This window comes from Melanerpes formicivorus, unplaced genomic scaffold (assembly GCF_026170545.1).
Source record: "Melanerpes formicivorus ecotype bairdi unplaced genomic scaffold, bMelFor1.0.p_v2 SCAF_2, whole genome shotgun sequence".
Lineage (NCBI taxonomy): Eukaryota > Metazoa > Chordata > Aves > Piciformes > Picidae > Melanerpes > Melanerpes formicivorus.
This window is the reverse complement of record NW_027142354.1, coordinates 20,708,665-20,723,756: the sequence shown is the minus strand read 5'-3', so window position 1 is coordinate 20,723,756 and position 15,092 is coordinate 20,708,665. Positions and strand designations below refer to the sequence as shown.

The 15,092-nt window shown below is 40.9% G+C and overlaps 1 protein-coding gene across 1 annotated transcript in view; it reads right to left on the bottom strand.

Annotated features, from left to right (window-relative positions):
- Positions 1 to 15,092, bottom strand: part of IGF2R (insulin like growth factor 2 receptor) — a 59,523-nt gene that overhangs the window by 19,877 nt on the left and 24,554 nt on the right. Inside the window, exons 16-30 of the mRNA XM_068152706.1 lie at positions 14,719 to 14,896; positions 14,033 to 14,148; positions 13,459 to 13,621; positions 11,579 to 11,758; positions 10,959 to 11,060; positions 10,104 to 10,205; positions 9,325 to 9,499; positions 6,958 to 7,125; positions 6,097 to 6,240; positions 4,648 to 4,826; positions 4,209 to 4,296; positions 2,466 to 2,672; positions 2,136 to 2,266; positions 1,360 to 1,457; positions 530 to 666 (exon numbers count right to left, since the gene is read on the bottom strand). Of these exons, the coding sequence (XP_068008807.1) occupies positions 530 to 666; positions 1,360 to 1,457; positions 2,136 to 2,266; positions 2,466 to 2,672; positions 4,209 to 4,296; positions 4,648 to 4,826; positions 6,097 to 6,240; positions 6,958 to 7,125; positions 9,325 to 9,499; positions 10,104 to 10,205; positions 10,959 to 11,060; positions 11,579 to 11,758; positions 13,459 to 13,621; positions 14,033 to 14,148; positions 14,719 to 14,896 (2,168 nt within the window). The remainder of the gene's footprint in view (positions 1 to 529; positions 667 to 1,359; positions 1,458 to 2,135; positions 2,267 to 2,465; positions 2,673 to 4,208; positions 4,297 to 4,647; positions 4,827 to 6,096; positions 6,241 to 6,957; positions 7,126 to 9,324; positions 9,500 to 10,103; positions 10,206 to 10,958; positions 11,061 to 11,578; positions 11,759 to 13,458; positions 13,622 to 14,032; positions 14,149 to 14,718; positions 14,897 to 15,092) is intronic.

Sequence of the window (15,092 nt, the reverse complement as noted above, 5' to 3'; positions counted from 1 at the left end):
CCACAACCCTCTGGTGACTGTCTCCACATAGAATAGAAAAGAACAGGTTGGAAGAGACCTTCAAGATCATTGCGTCCAACCCATCATCCAACACCATCTACTCAACTAAACCATGCAACCAAGCACCCCATCAAGTCTCCTCCTGAACACCTCCAGTGATGGCAACTCCACCACCTCCCTGGGCAGCCCATTCCTCCCTTCAGGTGGTTGTAGACAGCAATAAGGTCTCCCCTGAGCCTCCTCTTCTCCAGGCTAAGCAACCCCAGCTCCCTCAGCCTCTCCTCATAGGGCTTGTGCTCCAAACCCCTCACCAACTTTGTTGCCCTTCTCTAGACACGTTCCAGCAAGTCAACATCCTTCCTAAACTGAGGGGCCTGGAACTGGACACAATACTCAAGGTGTGGCCTAACCAGTGCAGTGTACAGGGGCATAGTTTGATTTTTTTTTCCCCCCAGTCTGAACAACAGCCAACAATACTGTCTTACCACTTGCTTCCCCTAGCTACAGTGAGAATATATTTTGCTCTTACGTGCAGCATTGTATAGCACTAAGGGCCTGCAAATATTAATATAGTATTTCTGTGTTGAAGCAGATAGAGCAATTGCCTCCCAATTCTCTCTATGTCGTGTTAGAGATGAAAAGTCATAGAAGTTTCCTTCGTCATCCCTGTAAGAGAAGTAAAGGATTCAAACTAAGAAGAATTCAAACAAACAACCAACCTCAAGTAATTTTAAGTTGCAATTCTTAAGTCACTACAGTAATTTTTTAACCTAATAATTCTACAGGCAGAGTACTGTGCTGGAAAGGAAACCTACACCAGACTTACAGCAAGCACAAATGCAGTTATAGTAGATTGCTTTACCTTAGGGTATAAACCTATCATGATGCCAGACAGTAAAATTCTGGGCAAATCATTAGCCACATTTGACCCCATTAATCAAATTTAATGAGCTACTAATTGCTTGTGACAGATATAGATGACATTTTGTCCGAAGCTTGTTTTGGTGTTAGTTCCAAATGCACAGCAGTTGCATTCTTCTTTGGATTACCTATAGTTAAATAATAACTAGATACCCAACAACCTAACATACTCAAAGTTCAACCATCAATAATTGCATACCCAAGAATTGACTTTGATACTAAGCTTATTCCCCAAAAGAAGCTCAAAGAAAACATTTTTCTACACTGAAATTAAAGAACTGCAGACTGCAAGTTACTTAAAATACACCACACTGTCATTGAATGTCAGACGACCTTGTTACCACTGTCAAAAGGCAACAGCTAAGTGGCAGTATTGCACTGAGCTGCAATAAGGCTCTATTTTTGTTTCTCTATTTTAAGTTTGTGGAAACAACTTACTTGTAGGAGCACTCAGTAGATTTAACAGGTGGGCAAGCATACGGAGTGTGCCATTCAAACATGTAGGTACAATCTGGAGTTTCTTTCAAAAATACAGGCTGAAAAACCAAAATACAAAAGGCATTTACTTTCTCATTTAGACATACTGAAGTTACCAAAGTGTCTCAGCCTTGCTTCAAGAAGATCCAGGGACCTATATTTACATAAATTAGAGTTACACAGCACCTCTGATAGCTGAAATCACGGCTTCTTCTGAAACCTGACTTTTTCCATATGAACCCTTCTTTTAAAAGCACAGCCATTAGGAGCTTCTGCCTCCTCCACGAAATAAGGGGAAGAGCAAAATTATCTATAGGCACCATTATTTAAAAAAAAGGAAGGAAAGCACAAGTACAGAGAAGAGAGACACTAAAAGCTAGTAATCATTTTGTTTCGATCTGGCTATGCGACACCTTTTATTTCTTACTAAGAAACAGCTGCTATTTCTGGGAGAACATCCCTTCCCAACATCGTCAAGAGCATTGCCAATGGCAGGCATCCTCTAAAAGGAACAACATGCCCTGATGTTCCTGAACATGACAAAGATACCTTCATTAAATAGGGAATTGAAAATATTCCTCATTTTTTGTACCTCACAAGACCTTTCAAATTCCTGCCTAATCTGTAAATGATAGGCAGTCCTTGAAGAAAGTTCATGTTCTTCACCTTACTTTCACACATATTAAGAGGGCAACTCTGGAAGACAGTCCACACAGGCAGCACATTTTGAAACTAACCTCAGATGTAGTCTTGTCACAATAGAATAATATGGCAGTTGATCGTTCGTATATTTTATGACATTTTTCTCCACTGGTGTAGTTAATCATTATTAAACCATTCCTGAATGTCAGATTTTCTGTAAGCAAGCCTAGAAGCAAAGAGTTGAGAAAAAAACATAGGTGATCCAGTCAATACACATGACTGCAGTAATGCCTCTGGCAACAGGGTTACATGGGTAGCAGTAACATGCACAGTAAAGTACTGAGAAAGACCTCAGCCTTCCTCTAAAACTTGTAACCTTGGTTAGTCTTCCCATTCTCTAAGTTCCTTCCAATGAAGTGCTATACCTGCTACTTTTTTGAAAGCATTGTCCATCTTCTTTACTTGACATGATGACACATTGACAGCCTCTGTTTTGCAAGGTTCTGTTATTGCTCCACAAACTCTGAAGTAGTAGTCATACTCATCTGTACTCACTTTTATGTCTTTATTGGAAAGTGGCTTCAGGTTATAAACATGACCGTACCTTGGATCTTCCACCTGGCAATTTTTCCCTTTGGGGAAAAAAAAAAATAAAATAGTTAACAAGTTAAAATACAATTGAAAACTATGAGCCATGCTAAATGCAGTTAAGGATAATTAAGCCTTACTGGCACAAATAAAGCCGCAAAAATGAGTGGCTGTGTGACCGTTTGAGGCTGTGCCTTTAAGAAAGAGACAGTGCTGGGACACTATGGCTGAATGTTTTGGAATGTTAACGAAAACAACCAGATAGCTATGGTTTCTTTCTTCGTCTTTGTGGGGGGGAGAAGGCTGAGCCCTTCTCGTAAACCCACAACATTCTGTCACTTTTAGTGACACTGAGGAATCATTTTAGTCCAGCTAAGCATCTCATTTCAGTAAGTCACCAACATTTAGAACCATGAGACTAGGCGATGAATGGAACTTCTATAATTGACAATAAAGCAAGATGAAACAGTTGCTATAGTTCAAACAACTACTTTAAAGTGGCCTCAAAGCTTCTTTCTTCAGCCATGCTAAAGGTTAAGTACAGAACCGGAGACACAAAGTACAGCACTTGCTTAATTATCTGGAAGAACAGCAAGGTCATGAGACCAAAGCAAAAGTTGTTGTAGATGTCAGTCTTTCATCATCTTTTAACAGCTATGAAGTTTGCTGAGTTAGAAAATGACTGATCATAGGATACATTAACTATAGCTTTATGGGTCTACCAAGATGTACAAAAGCTTTAGGAAAATTCTAGTTTCACAAGTCGTATCAGCTCATATACATCAGTATTTTTACTGCTGATCAAGTCCTCATTAAAGTGACTCTCTGCTCAATATCCTGAAGCTTTTACAATCTCATGTTTCAAGGTTTTCATCACATGATTATTATGCTCCCCCCAGTTATTCAACAGGTTGGAACTCTTGTCAACAGTGCCCTGCACAGTTAATTGCAAGCAGTAGCTTGTAAACATTCCTCTTAGCAACGAGATCACTGACAGTTTCAGTAGCATCCAGGACTGCTGCAACAGGAAGTCAGTACATTCATAAAGCATTATCTACAAGCTACAAAACAGAGCCTGCAAGGGCAGAGAAGCACCTGTACACTCAACTTCCAATCTAAGAACCAATTACCAGAACTAGAATCTGTGATTTCTTCCTGTGTGTCTGGAGTGAATTGTAAACTCTGATGGTCTCATGCTGGTCTCTCTCACATTGTCTAAGAAGTGTTAAGTTTGAATTGCTAGGCATACTATCAACCATGTTCTCATGAAGCTTGATGCTTTTTAAAGATTTACAAATAGGAGGAAATCTACCTGTGATTTAGTAATGTAGTACTATGATTTGTCAGAGATAGCACTGTTACTTTATCTTCTTTCCCTACATAAGGAAGTACATTTGCCTGCCATCCTAAGTTGTACTTTTAACATCAGTGTAGTTCTTAGTTGGCTTAAAGCTCAGAAGATATATTCCTCCACAAGCCAGCATCATTTACAGAAATATTCACAAGGCAAGAAACAGATTCACTAAGTACTTCTTGTACAGATTTGTTTGAGACTTTAAAGCTCAAGTAACTACACTTACCTTCTGCTTTGTGAACAGGACATGCAGCCAAGGTTCTCCAAACAAATACAAACTCACAATCATCCTGTTGGTCAAACACTGGTGATCCCTACAGGAAAGAGACATATGAATGAGGCTCCTTAACAATTACATTGTAAGTCCTAAAACTTACATAAAGAATCTTTTTTTTCCTTAATTACAGTTGCACAGTCTAAGATCTCTACTATCAAATTTCAGTACCCATTTTCAGAAAAGAGCTGGTTTTGACGGCTCACAGGATTCCCTGATAGAATTCACTGTTGTGTTCTACAGGCTTTGGAAAGCAGTTCTAAGCAGAAGCAAAGGATTACTTTTTAGAACCAGCCTCTCCATTCCAAAGGGAATAAACACTGTCTATTTTGTTAAGTTAAAAGTCTAAGCTCTAAAATCCTCATTAATAGCCACTGGCACAGAAAATTACCATTGTTTGGCCACACTGGAAGATTATCCGTGTAGAATAACGTTGCTTATCTTTGCATGTGTCACCATTCAAGTAAATAATGCTTAATGACCCATCAGTAGCAGCCTGTGGGTTCATCTGTATGACTCCGAGGTTCTGGCTTCTATCATTGTACTTCATACAAGATCCTATGGCACCACCTACAGGAAAAAGGAAAAGCTTGTGTTTTAGTTCCAAGTTTAGCTCCCAGCTGAGCATAAGAGAAAATTTCTTTACTTTGAAGGTGACAGAGCAGGAACAGGTGACTGGAATAGGCTACCTACAAAGGCTGTGAATTATCCTTCTCTGGAGTTTTTCAAAACCCACCTGGACATGTTCCTGTGCGACTTGATCTAAGCAAACCTGCTTTAGCAGAGGGATTAGACTAGACCTCCAAAGGACCCTTCCAACCCCTACCCTTCTGTGATTCGATAACTAGAGTTAAGTTTATTGTAAAATAACATAATGGAGCAGCCTTAAGAGAGCTTTGAACATTAAAGCAAACTATCTCAAACTCCTGAAGCAGAACACAAGAAGGTTTTTCATAAATAAAGGCAGAAATAGGCAGAAATACTGTGTCTCTAAAGCCTTTGAGGACCTGAACAAGTTCACGTTCTGCATTCCCTGAAATTTTAAAACTGCCATAACTCTTCTGCTCTGAAGCAGACTACAGCAAAAGGTTAAATCTGCAATACTGTGGTCAGTTCTGGACCCCCACAGTTCAAGGAGGACAGGGAACTGCTTAAAAGGGTCCAGTGCAGAGCCACAAAGATGATTAAGAGACTGGAACAGCTCCCTTATGAGGAAAGGCTGAAGAAGCTGGGTCTCTTTAGGTTGGAGGAGACAGAGGGGTGACCTCATTAATGTTTGTAAACACATGAAGAGCAAGTGTCAGGAGGACAGAGACAGGCTTTTCTCAGCTACATCCAATGACAGGACAAAGGGCAACAGGTGCAAGATGGAGCACAGAAGGTTACACAAACATGAGGAGAAACTTTTTCACTGTGAGGGTGCAGAACACTGGAACAAGCTGTCCAGACCGGTTGTGGAATCTAATTCACTGGAGACATTCAAAACCAGCCTGGATATGTCCCTGTGTGGCCTGCTCTGGCAGGGGGGTTGGACTAGATGATCATTTGAGGTCACTTCCAATCCCTACCATGCTGTGAAGTGCAGTAAAACATAGCATAAGCTTCTCACTCTGGAATAATTCAACAACATTTAACCTCCTTCTTTAGGACATCAATAAGAAAAACCAAACCAAGGACACTGACAAATACTGCCCTCAATGCATTTTTCCCAAATGTATTCCCACACATGTCAATGCAAGAATTCTGATGAGCATTAAGATGCCTCTCAGGGATGTCATTCTTAATATAAGGTCTTGCATAAGAAGTGGTAACTTCCAAAAATGCACGCTACTTGACTTACCAGGGCATCCAGACACACTGGGTAAAGGCTTGCAGACATTCAGGAAAAACGTTCTCTTCTTTGCTTCCTTAGAAGTGTCTATAGCAACCCATGGCTCACTCTCTTTGCTCAAGTCACTTAAGTCATACTCATTGCCGGCAGCATCTGAAAAAGGTGCGGTACATACAGTAAGCTAAGAGATAATCTATTTGATACCTGCAGTACTGTTGGGTTCGGAATGATACAAGTCTCACAGAATGTCAAGAGTCAGAAGGGACCTCCAGAGATCAACCCCCTGCCAAAGCAGGATCACCTATGGCAGGCTCTTCAGGAACACATCCAGGGATGTATTTATTCACTCATGAATACACACAAAGCAAAATCATTTGCAGAATCACATTATACATTCATTGAGACAAAGTGCCATTTCCAGTAAAAATATCTCTACACAAAACATAGAACAGAGCTCCCTTAACAATTACTTCCCCACAAATAACTACTCCACAATTCACAGGTGCATTTTTCTAGAGGACAATACCAAATTAACCTTTTTTTTCCCCCCAGAGATGTGGTGAAGCAGAACCCAGACATGATAAGTATTAAAGGTTTTCAAAGCAATTATCAGTTCTTATGCTCAATGTTGGCTTCTTGCCTATCTTCCTAAGTTAACCACAAACAATTTTGTTAAGCTGTTAACAAATTTGTTAAGTTAAGCTTCAAACAAATTACCTCTTCTTCCTCTCTACAGCCTCTGTGAAGACTTCAGGTCTTACAATGTCTTTACAACAGGTATTCTTAACGATCTCCTCTACCGAAGTTTGCTATTCAGTTAATCCTTCCAATACTTGCTGGAAAGAGCCTACTCAAATTCCAGCTACTTACCTGTTACTTGGCAGTCTACAGGGGCAGGAGCACAGGCCAATGCTGTGTGAAACTCAAAAAAAGTATTATGGATGCTCAGCATACTGTTTATCTCTTCACGCACAAACTTAAGCTCTCCAGGATAGGAATCGTTACAAATGAAAGTCACTGTGAACGTGTCTGATGCTCCTGTAAAACAATCAATCTGTTGGTTCACACAAGAATATTTGAACTCAAAAATTCAAGCTAATGCTTAACTTCAGTTTTTTTAACACTTTCTTATTGTAAACTGCTTCAAGGAAAATATTAACTTGTTTTAATTGTAAATTTTTAATTTAATTGTATTTAATTTACTTGTAAATACAGAAGTCTTTAGAGGTCTGTCCTAAACCACCTAGCAGCCCCAACTGTCTCCAAATGGGAGACCAGAATGCCTTACACATTGAAGAGGATAATTCCCTTCCCTGAACTGTGCTTCCTAGGTCTTTGACATGATATATTTGAAGAAAGAAAAAAAATCCTAGAAAATATCAAGACAGCTGTACCAGCAACCTCTACATTACATCAGGCACAGCAAAGCATTGGGTTCAGAAATTTTGTTTGTAAGAAATTCAGTGTAATCACTGCAGGGAAAAAAAATACTGCAGCATGTTAAGTGTTGTTTACTACTCTTTTCCACAGCCTACAAGAAATGGCAGAATTAGGGAGAGGTAGTAGTAGCCATTAGCAGTGCATCATTGTGTTATCAAAGTGGTAGAAGCTCACAAAGCAAAATACACGAGACCTCAATCACTTTTTTCCCACTGCATATTAGGTATGAAAGCATCACAACTAAGACAGTAAGAGCTATCGCCATTGCAATTTGTACAGAGAGCAAATATCCAGAAGCAGCTGAAGCTCTGAAATCCAAAATCCTGTTTTCCTAAAAGCCTTTTGTTGTTCAGGTGTTATAAAGATACCTACAAAAATTCAGTTTTAGTACCCTTTGAGAGAGCTTTTAAGCTAAAAGTTACACATTTTCAACAGCATTATCTGCAAAACAAACTTAAATACGTGAAGTAGGGATACATGAGATACTAGAGCACTCATTCAAGAAATTCCATTTAGAAGAGTGTGAGCTCACTGAAAATTGACCTTTCAGATATGAAAGAATTTTAGAGAACATTATTCATGAAATTGAAACTTGAAGCAATAAAAAACTTCATTTAGAGTAAGAGCTAGAATGTGTTTTCCTCTCTCCATGTGAGGAGCAACATTTTTTGTCTCAGTAAGGAAAAAAGCCCCTGTCCTGAAGGGTTAAACCCCAAAACATGCCCTAGCCCAGACAATAGGCTAAGCACCTGTGAATGTGCAAACCTGAATATTTCTTGGGGTCCAAATAAACATGTAATTTGTAACACAGCTGTGAACCGTGTGTGCACCTGGCCATGTTTGGATATGCCCCATCCTATAGGTCCAGTTATCAGGGTCCTATGTTACCAAGGGGTGTTAATTGTCTTGGGACAGTATTTAAACCAGCCAAGAAGTTAGGCAACTTGCCTTGCTCTCACCCATACAGCAACAAGAGCCAAATGCTGCTGCAGTAGCAGCTAAAGGGCCTGCTCTAGCAGACCAGCTAGACCTGGGCCTTGTTCTCGCCACAGAGAAACAAGAACCAAATGTTGCCAGAGTAGCAGCTGAAGAGCTTGTCCTAACAGGCAACAACTACACCCAGGCCTTGCACCTTGACCAAGGCAGAAAGGGGAAAGACTCCAAGATAACTGAATCCCAGAAGAGGCTACAACCCAGTAACGGAGCACACAAGAGAGAGGCCCCCTAGCCCTCTCCAAACCAAGGACTGCTTGAATTGTAGTCACAGCATCTGGGAAGATGCCAGACAGCAGAAAAAGTCATGAGTCCCTGGCTAATCTGCCATGGGATCACATCTGTGGGAAAACCACAGATCACGGCACCTGTATTTCCAATTTGAATTGCTGTATTGGAAATGTTAGATCTATGCTTGAATCATTTAACTGTCTTTATATGTACAATGTAATACCCACAACCAACTAAAACTTGTAAATATACTTTGTAAATAAGTTACAGCAGTGCTTGAAGATACCACCGCCCAAGATATTAAATTATTATATAACATATGCAGTTTATTACAGTCCCACACTGTATTTGGTCTGTTTCCAGGAGTCTTGACATGTACATGTATTATTGAGAAGCGAGCCATTGCCGTTCTGCATGATTTGATTTCTTCCGAAAATTTTAATATGAACTAGCTTAAATGACTGATGTCAAGCCCAGTAGCTTTTGGTACATGAAGGAAGGGAGGAATGAAGACCATTCACAAAGTTGGTATAGTATCAGCACTCATATCTGTTCTGCATTTCCTGAACTCACCTGATTGCACACGAAAAGGACCTCTGTAGGTAAGAGTTAGAAACCCTTCACTAGACAGATACAAGGTTTTGTCCAATTCCACCAGTCTCACTGATGTTAGATTTTCTGCTTCACATCCAGCAGCTGCTTTGCCATTGATTTCACCACAATCTGGCATGGTTTCACAAATGTTAAGCTAGTTTTGAAAACACACGGGTGTGATGTTAATTGCATCAGAAAAATTAAGTCCACATAATCATTTCCACATCAGTAGAACTCATTTGTCAAGAACTATTTCAAGCAGCATTGTGTCCGTCATTTCTTGACTGCAAGACAAGCAACTATATTACAGTAACAATATCTTCAATCTTTAGCTCTAAGGGTTCACAAATGCTCCCCACTAGAAGTACAGGATGTGCTTTAGCAAGCTTATTCTTGCAACTTAAAAAAACCCAAACCTATTTGCTGACAGCCTGGAACTACTAACACATGCAGACTGCATTAAGAACACTGACAGGGACAGGTTAAATCCCTTTCTAGTCTTCCATTGTGATACTACACAAGTCCATAACTAGAAAATCATGCAGAGCCTTGAAACTGTGGCTACATTATGTTTGCTAAGAACCAAACACTCTTAAGGCTGAGACAAACCAAGTTATCCTTAATTACTCCTCTCAAACAGTACTTTCCTGATGACTAAGATTTCCTAACAGGAGTCAAAGCTCCAGCTGCTCACTAAGCAAGACTGGAAAACTGCAACAGCAGCATCCACAGACAGACTGTACAGTCAGAATCCTTACCAAAAACTTCTTCCCAATACCAGTAGCCATATAGCCTTTTGCAGAAGCTAACGGCTGCAGATTGAACAGGAAGCCAGTGTTTGGATCTCGCACAGAGCAGGACTGGGGAAAAAAAAATAAATCACATCATCATCATCTCTTCCTTCTGTTTTAAGTTTACCTCTTACTTGTAAATCATCCTTTCGTTCCTCAAACACATTCCTAGCCTGCATATCAATTAACAACCTAAGTTTAGACAACCAGAATACAGCTCTGGAAGTACTAACACTTTGTTTAATCCTTTTGCATAGTTGTCCATTGGCATCAGCCACATATCAACATATCAAAGCGCAGTTTAACAGATGACATGTAATAGGTTAGCTAAGAGGAAGGACATTCTGAGGGTTGCCTTCCCACTAATATGTCTATGCTGAGACCAGTCAATTAGAAGCAATTGAGTCCCTCAATGTAAATTAATGAACAAAAACCACAAAACACCAAAAACAAAACAAAGGAACAAGACCCCAGCACACACCGAAAAAACAAAGCCTCATTTGATGTGTACACAAACAAGGACAATCTTTATCCTTATGTACAACGGCAGTTTTACCAGATGCCTTGTAAGGGAATGAAATATTCAAAGCCACATCAAGTAAGATGTCCTAGAGACAGAACATTTGAAAAGTGTAAATTCTGCCCAAACTATTCAGCAACATTTCAAGAAGGCAATAAAATATCACAAGAGTACATTATGATCAACTTCTGACTTCACTGTAGTTAATTTTCTCCAAGAGCCATCCATTTAAATACAACAACCAGGAGTGCTAGGAAAAAAAGTGTTGAGACTATAAATACAGTTATCATCCTCCTTCTCACCTGAGAATCATCTTTTGTTTCCTTAATCGGACAAGCAGCCTCAGTTTCCCATATGAACGTGGTAACACATTCCTGAACACCTATGAACTGTGGGCTGCTACTCTGGAAACAGATTGCAGAGAGAAGACCAAATTAAGTGTAAAAGGCATCAGCTGCCACTTTATGCAAAACTCTCATGTTTTCATAACTGACTTCACTACAAATGCACACAAGTCCCACTCCACTTCCATCCCCCATCTTTGTTTTGAAGGTCATGCTGAAAGTTTTGTCTAGCTAAACACTTGGCCTGTCATTAAGCCTCAGCAAAGAACTGAGTCTGACATCCAAATATTCAGATTAAATTCAATACTGAATCTAGATGTGGACAACCAGACCTTGCCTCAGTCTCAGCTTTGAAGAGTTTAGGGGTATAATGCACATTCCACAGGGGAAAAAAAACAAAAAAGAAAATACAACAAACAAAAACCCCACACAACAAAACAAACTCCAACAAAGAAATGTCTCTATTTCATGTCCTCAAGAAGTTTCCCTTGTCATGAACCTTCTACAGATCTTCATGAGGTTACGTGATGTAATAGGTTTTTCAACAAAGCAACAACAGAAAGATCATTCATCCTTACAAGCGTGCCCCTGGAACAAACGAAGTGGATGGTGGTGGTATACACAGAATTCTTTCCATAAGCATCAATGCACACAGAGCCATTTGTGTAGGTTAGAAAAACGTGTCCAGGTCTTTCAACTACTAGTTCTTTGCTGGCAACACCAAGATTACTAATAGAGGTGACTTCAGAGTAAGAACCCTAGGAATAAGAAAAAGCACATTAGCAATTCTAAACTCAATTGAAGAGAGATTTTCTTCTTTTTGACTGTTTCTTTATCACAGTGATCTTGTGTATAGCAGGTTATCTTGAGAGTGCTGAAGGTAACAGAGAGATAAAATCATAAAATAGAATCATATAATTGCTTTGGTTGAAAGACACTTCTATCATAGTAGTATCATAGTATCAGTCTGGGTTGGAAGGGACCACAAGGATCATGCAGTTCCAACCCCCCTGCCATGGGCAGGGACACCCCACACTACATCAGGCTGGCCAGGGCCTCGTCCAGCCTGGTCTTAAACACCTCCAGGGACGGGGCCCCAACACCTCCCTGGACAACCCATTCCAGGGCTTCACCACTCTCATGGTGAAGAACCTCCTCCTCACATCTATCCTGAATCTCCCCACCTCCAGCTTCATTCCATTCCCCCTAGTCCTATCACTACCTGAGATCCTGACAAGTCCCTCCCCAGCCTTCCTATAGGTCCCCTTCAGATACTGGAAGGCCACAACTAGGTCACCTCAGAGCCTTCTCTTCTCCAGATTGAACAGCCCCAACTCCTTCAGTCTGTCCTCATAGGAGAGGTGCTCCAGCCCTCTGATCATCCTCGTGGCCCTTCTCTGGACACCTTCCAGCACGTCCATATCCCCCTTGTAATAGGGGCTCCAGAACTGGACACAGTACTCCAGGTGGGGTCTCACCAGGGCTGAGTAGAGGAGGAGAATCACCTCCCTCGGCTTGCTGGCCACACTTCTCTTGATGCAGCCCAGGATCTGATTTGCTTTCCAGGTTGCAAGTGCACACTGAGAGCTCATGTTGAGCTTCTTGCCCATCAGGACCCCCAAGTCTCTCTCCTCAGGGTTGCTTTCCAGCCATTCACTGCCCAGCCTGTATTTGTGCCTGGGATTGCCTTGACCCAGATGCAGGACCCTGCACTTGCTCTTGTTGAACCTCATGAGACTGGCTTGTGCTCACCTCTCCAGCCTGTCTAGGTCCCTCTGGATGGCATCCCTTCCCTCCAGCATGTCTGCAGCACCACACAGCTTGGTGTCATCAGCAAACTTGTTGAGGGTGCACTCAATGCCACTGTCCATGGGATTGTTTAACCTGGAGAAGAGGAGGCTCAGGGGTGACCTCATTGCTCTCTACGACTACGTGAAAGGTGGTTGTAAGCAGGAAGAGGTTGGTCTCTTCTCTCTAGCAACCAGCACCAGAACAAGAGGACACAGTCTCAAGCTGCACCAGGGGAAGTTTAGGCTTGACGTGAGGAGAAAGTTCTTCACTGATAGAATCGTTTGCCATTGGAATGGGCTGCCCAGGGAGGTGGTGGAGTCACTGTCCCTGGAGAGGTTCAAGAGGGGATTGGATATGACACTTGGTGCCATGGTTTAGTCATGAGGTCTGCGGTGATGGGTTGGACATGATGATGTTTGAGGTCTCTTCCAACCTTGGTGACACTGTGTGTGTGTATGTCCATACTGTGTCAAACATGATACGGATGCAATTGTGAAAATTAAAACTTTGATCTTTGAAGATATGGACAAAAGGTCTACCAGTCTGCAATGATTATGGATAAACAGAACACCATTTTTCACAAAGCAGCCAGAATCCATGTGCCTATCTTGCACACCCCTCATTCTCACCCACTCAGCCAACGCTCTGGGATGGAAAGGCTACTCACATGCTCATATCGATATTTCATCTGACAGACAGACGCGCGCCGGTCGCACCCTGGGACAGCAATCAGTGGCCGACAGACATTTATGTAGTACTTCTTGCGCTCATTTGGCTTTGAATTGTCCATGGCATACCAGTTTTCACCTCTCCTCTCAGATTTTGCTAAGCTGAGCAGGAAGAGAATGTTTTACATGACAAATGTATTTTTCATAGATTCTCTCTAGCTTTCTCTGTCAGCCTCAAGAAACAGAACAAGCACTAGGCACTCCAGAACAGCTTTTCCCCCATAAAGTGCTAAACATTAAAAAGAATACTCCTAGAATGTAGAGCACAGTTCACAGAGTAGCAAGCTTTTGTTAGGCAAAACCATCAAAAATGTCAACTTACATCTTAGGAGGCAAGTCAATATACTAGAGGGAAATAATCTCTGAATTTCAAGATACTTGCAGTTAAGACTACCACAACAAATGCAGTTTCTAGTGCTGTCTATGCAGGAGCCAACTTCTGGCTAATAGCTTAGCACTGGATGAACATTAAACTGTGAGGGCGAAGTTATGTTGTCTATGCTACTTTCCTACCTTGACAGGTCATACTGGTCCATGGTGTTGGGATCTGTCACAACACATTCCAGTGGCATTTCCGGACAAGCATGTTCAGTGTACCACCTGAAGTTGTATGTATAGCTATCTTCTGTCTAAAAAACAGCAGCAAGCCAATGGCAAAACACTTTGGGACTCTCAACAACTCTTTTATATGTTAAGCTTGTTATTTCTCCTTGGTTTTGGGATATAAATTCTCAGACCAATTTGCATAGGTCTGTTTTGCTGTACACCTCATCAGTTGCTGTGTCACCAAAAATACTCTTTCCAAAAATAACAAAACCAGAGCAACTAGAGCAATGTAACTGCTGACTGCTATGTTGAAGGACACAAAGTCCTACTACTTGTTACTTCTCAGCTAGTTTGGGATTTTTTTCATATAGAAATGCAGGATGATTGGAAGCATTAGTAATTACATGTCCCAGAGACTAAAGTATGAAGTAGGAAGTTGGATCTCAGTGAACAGCTTACTGATCAATGTCCAAGACAAGCTTTATGGCTGCAACAAGAGGCAGATATATTAAGAAAAATAACTATTTCTCTTTGCCCCCTTTATTGATACTGGATATTTCCATCCATGAATCTCTGCTTGCACTAGCTTAGCATCAATTATTGTTCAGATTTTGGGACAGAGAACATTCCATTCATCATATAGAACATCTTACCTGATATTCAGGCTGGCCATTTCCAGCCTGTCGGTCACACAGGAAAGTTATAAGGGTAGATCGCTGTGTTTTCCTCTCATCATTGTATGCTGTACCATTTTTGTAGGTCAACTGAATCAGACCATCATAATACGAAAGTCTGGAACTGGGCTGTCCAAGACTCCAAAATTTATCCTTACTGGAAAAGAAACAGTAGGCTTTGAAACTGAACAGAACGGAAAACTAATTCTGTCTTTAATAGAAGGCTTTCAAATAGTAAGCACATAAGTAAGTTTATACAAGACACCATAATACAACAAAATAATTAAGTAAGGTTGATTAGGTGTAAGTGAGCTAGGATGAATAGAATGATGCCAAATGGAAACTTAAAACAT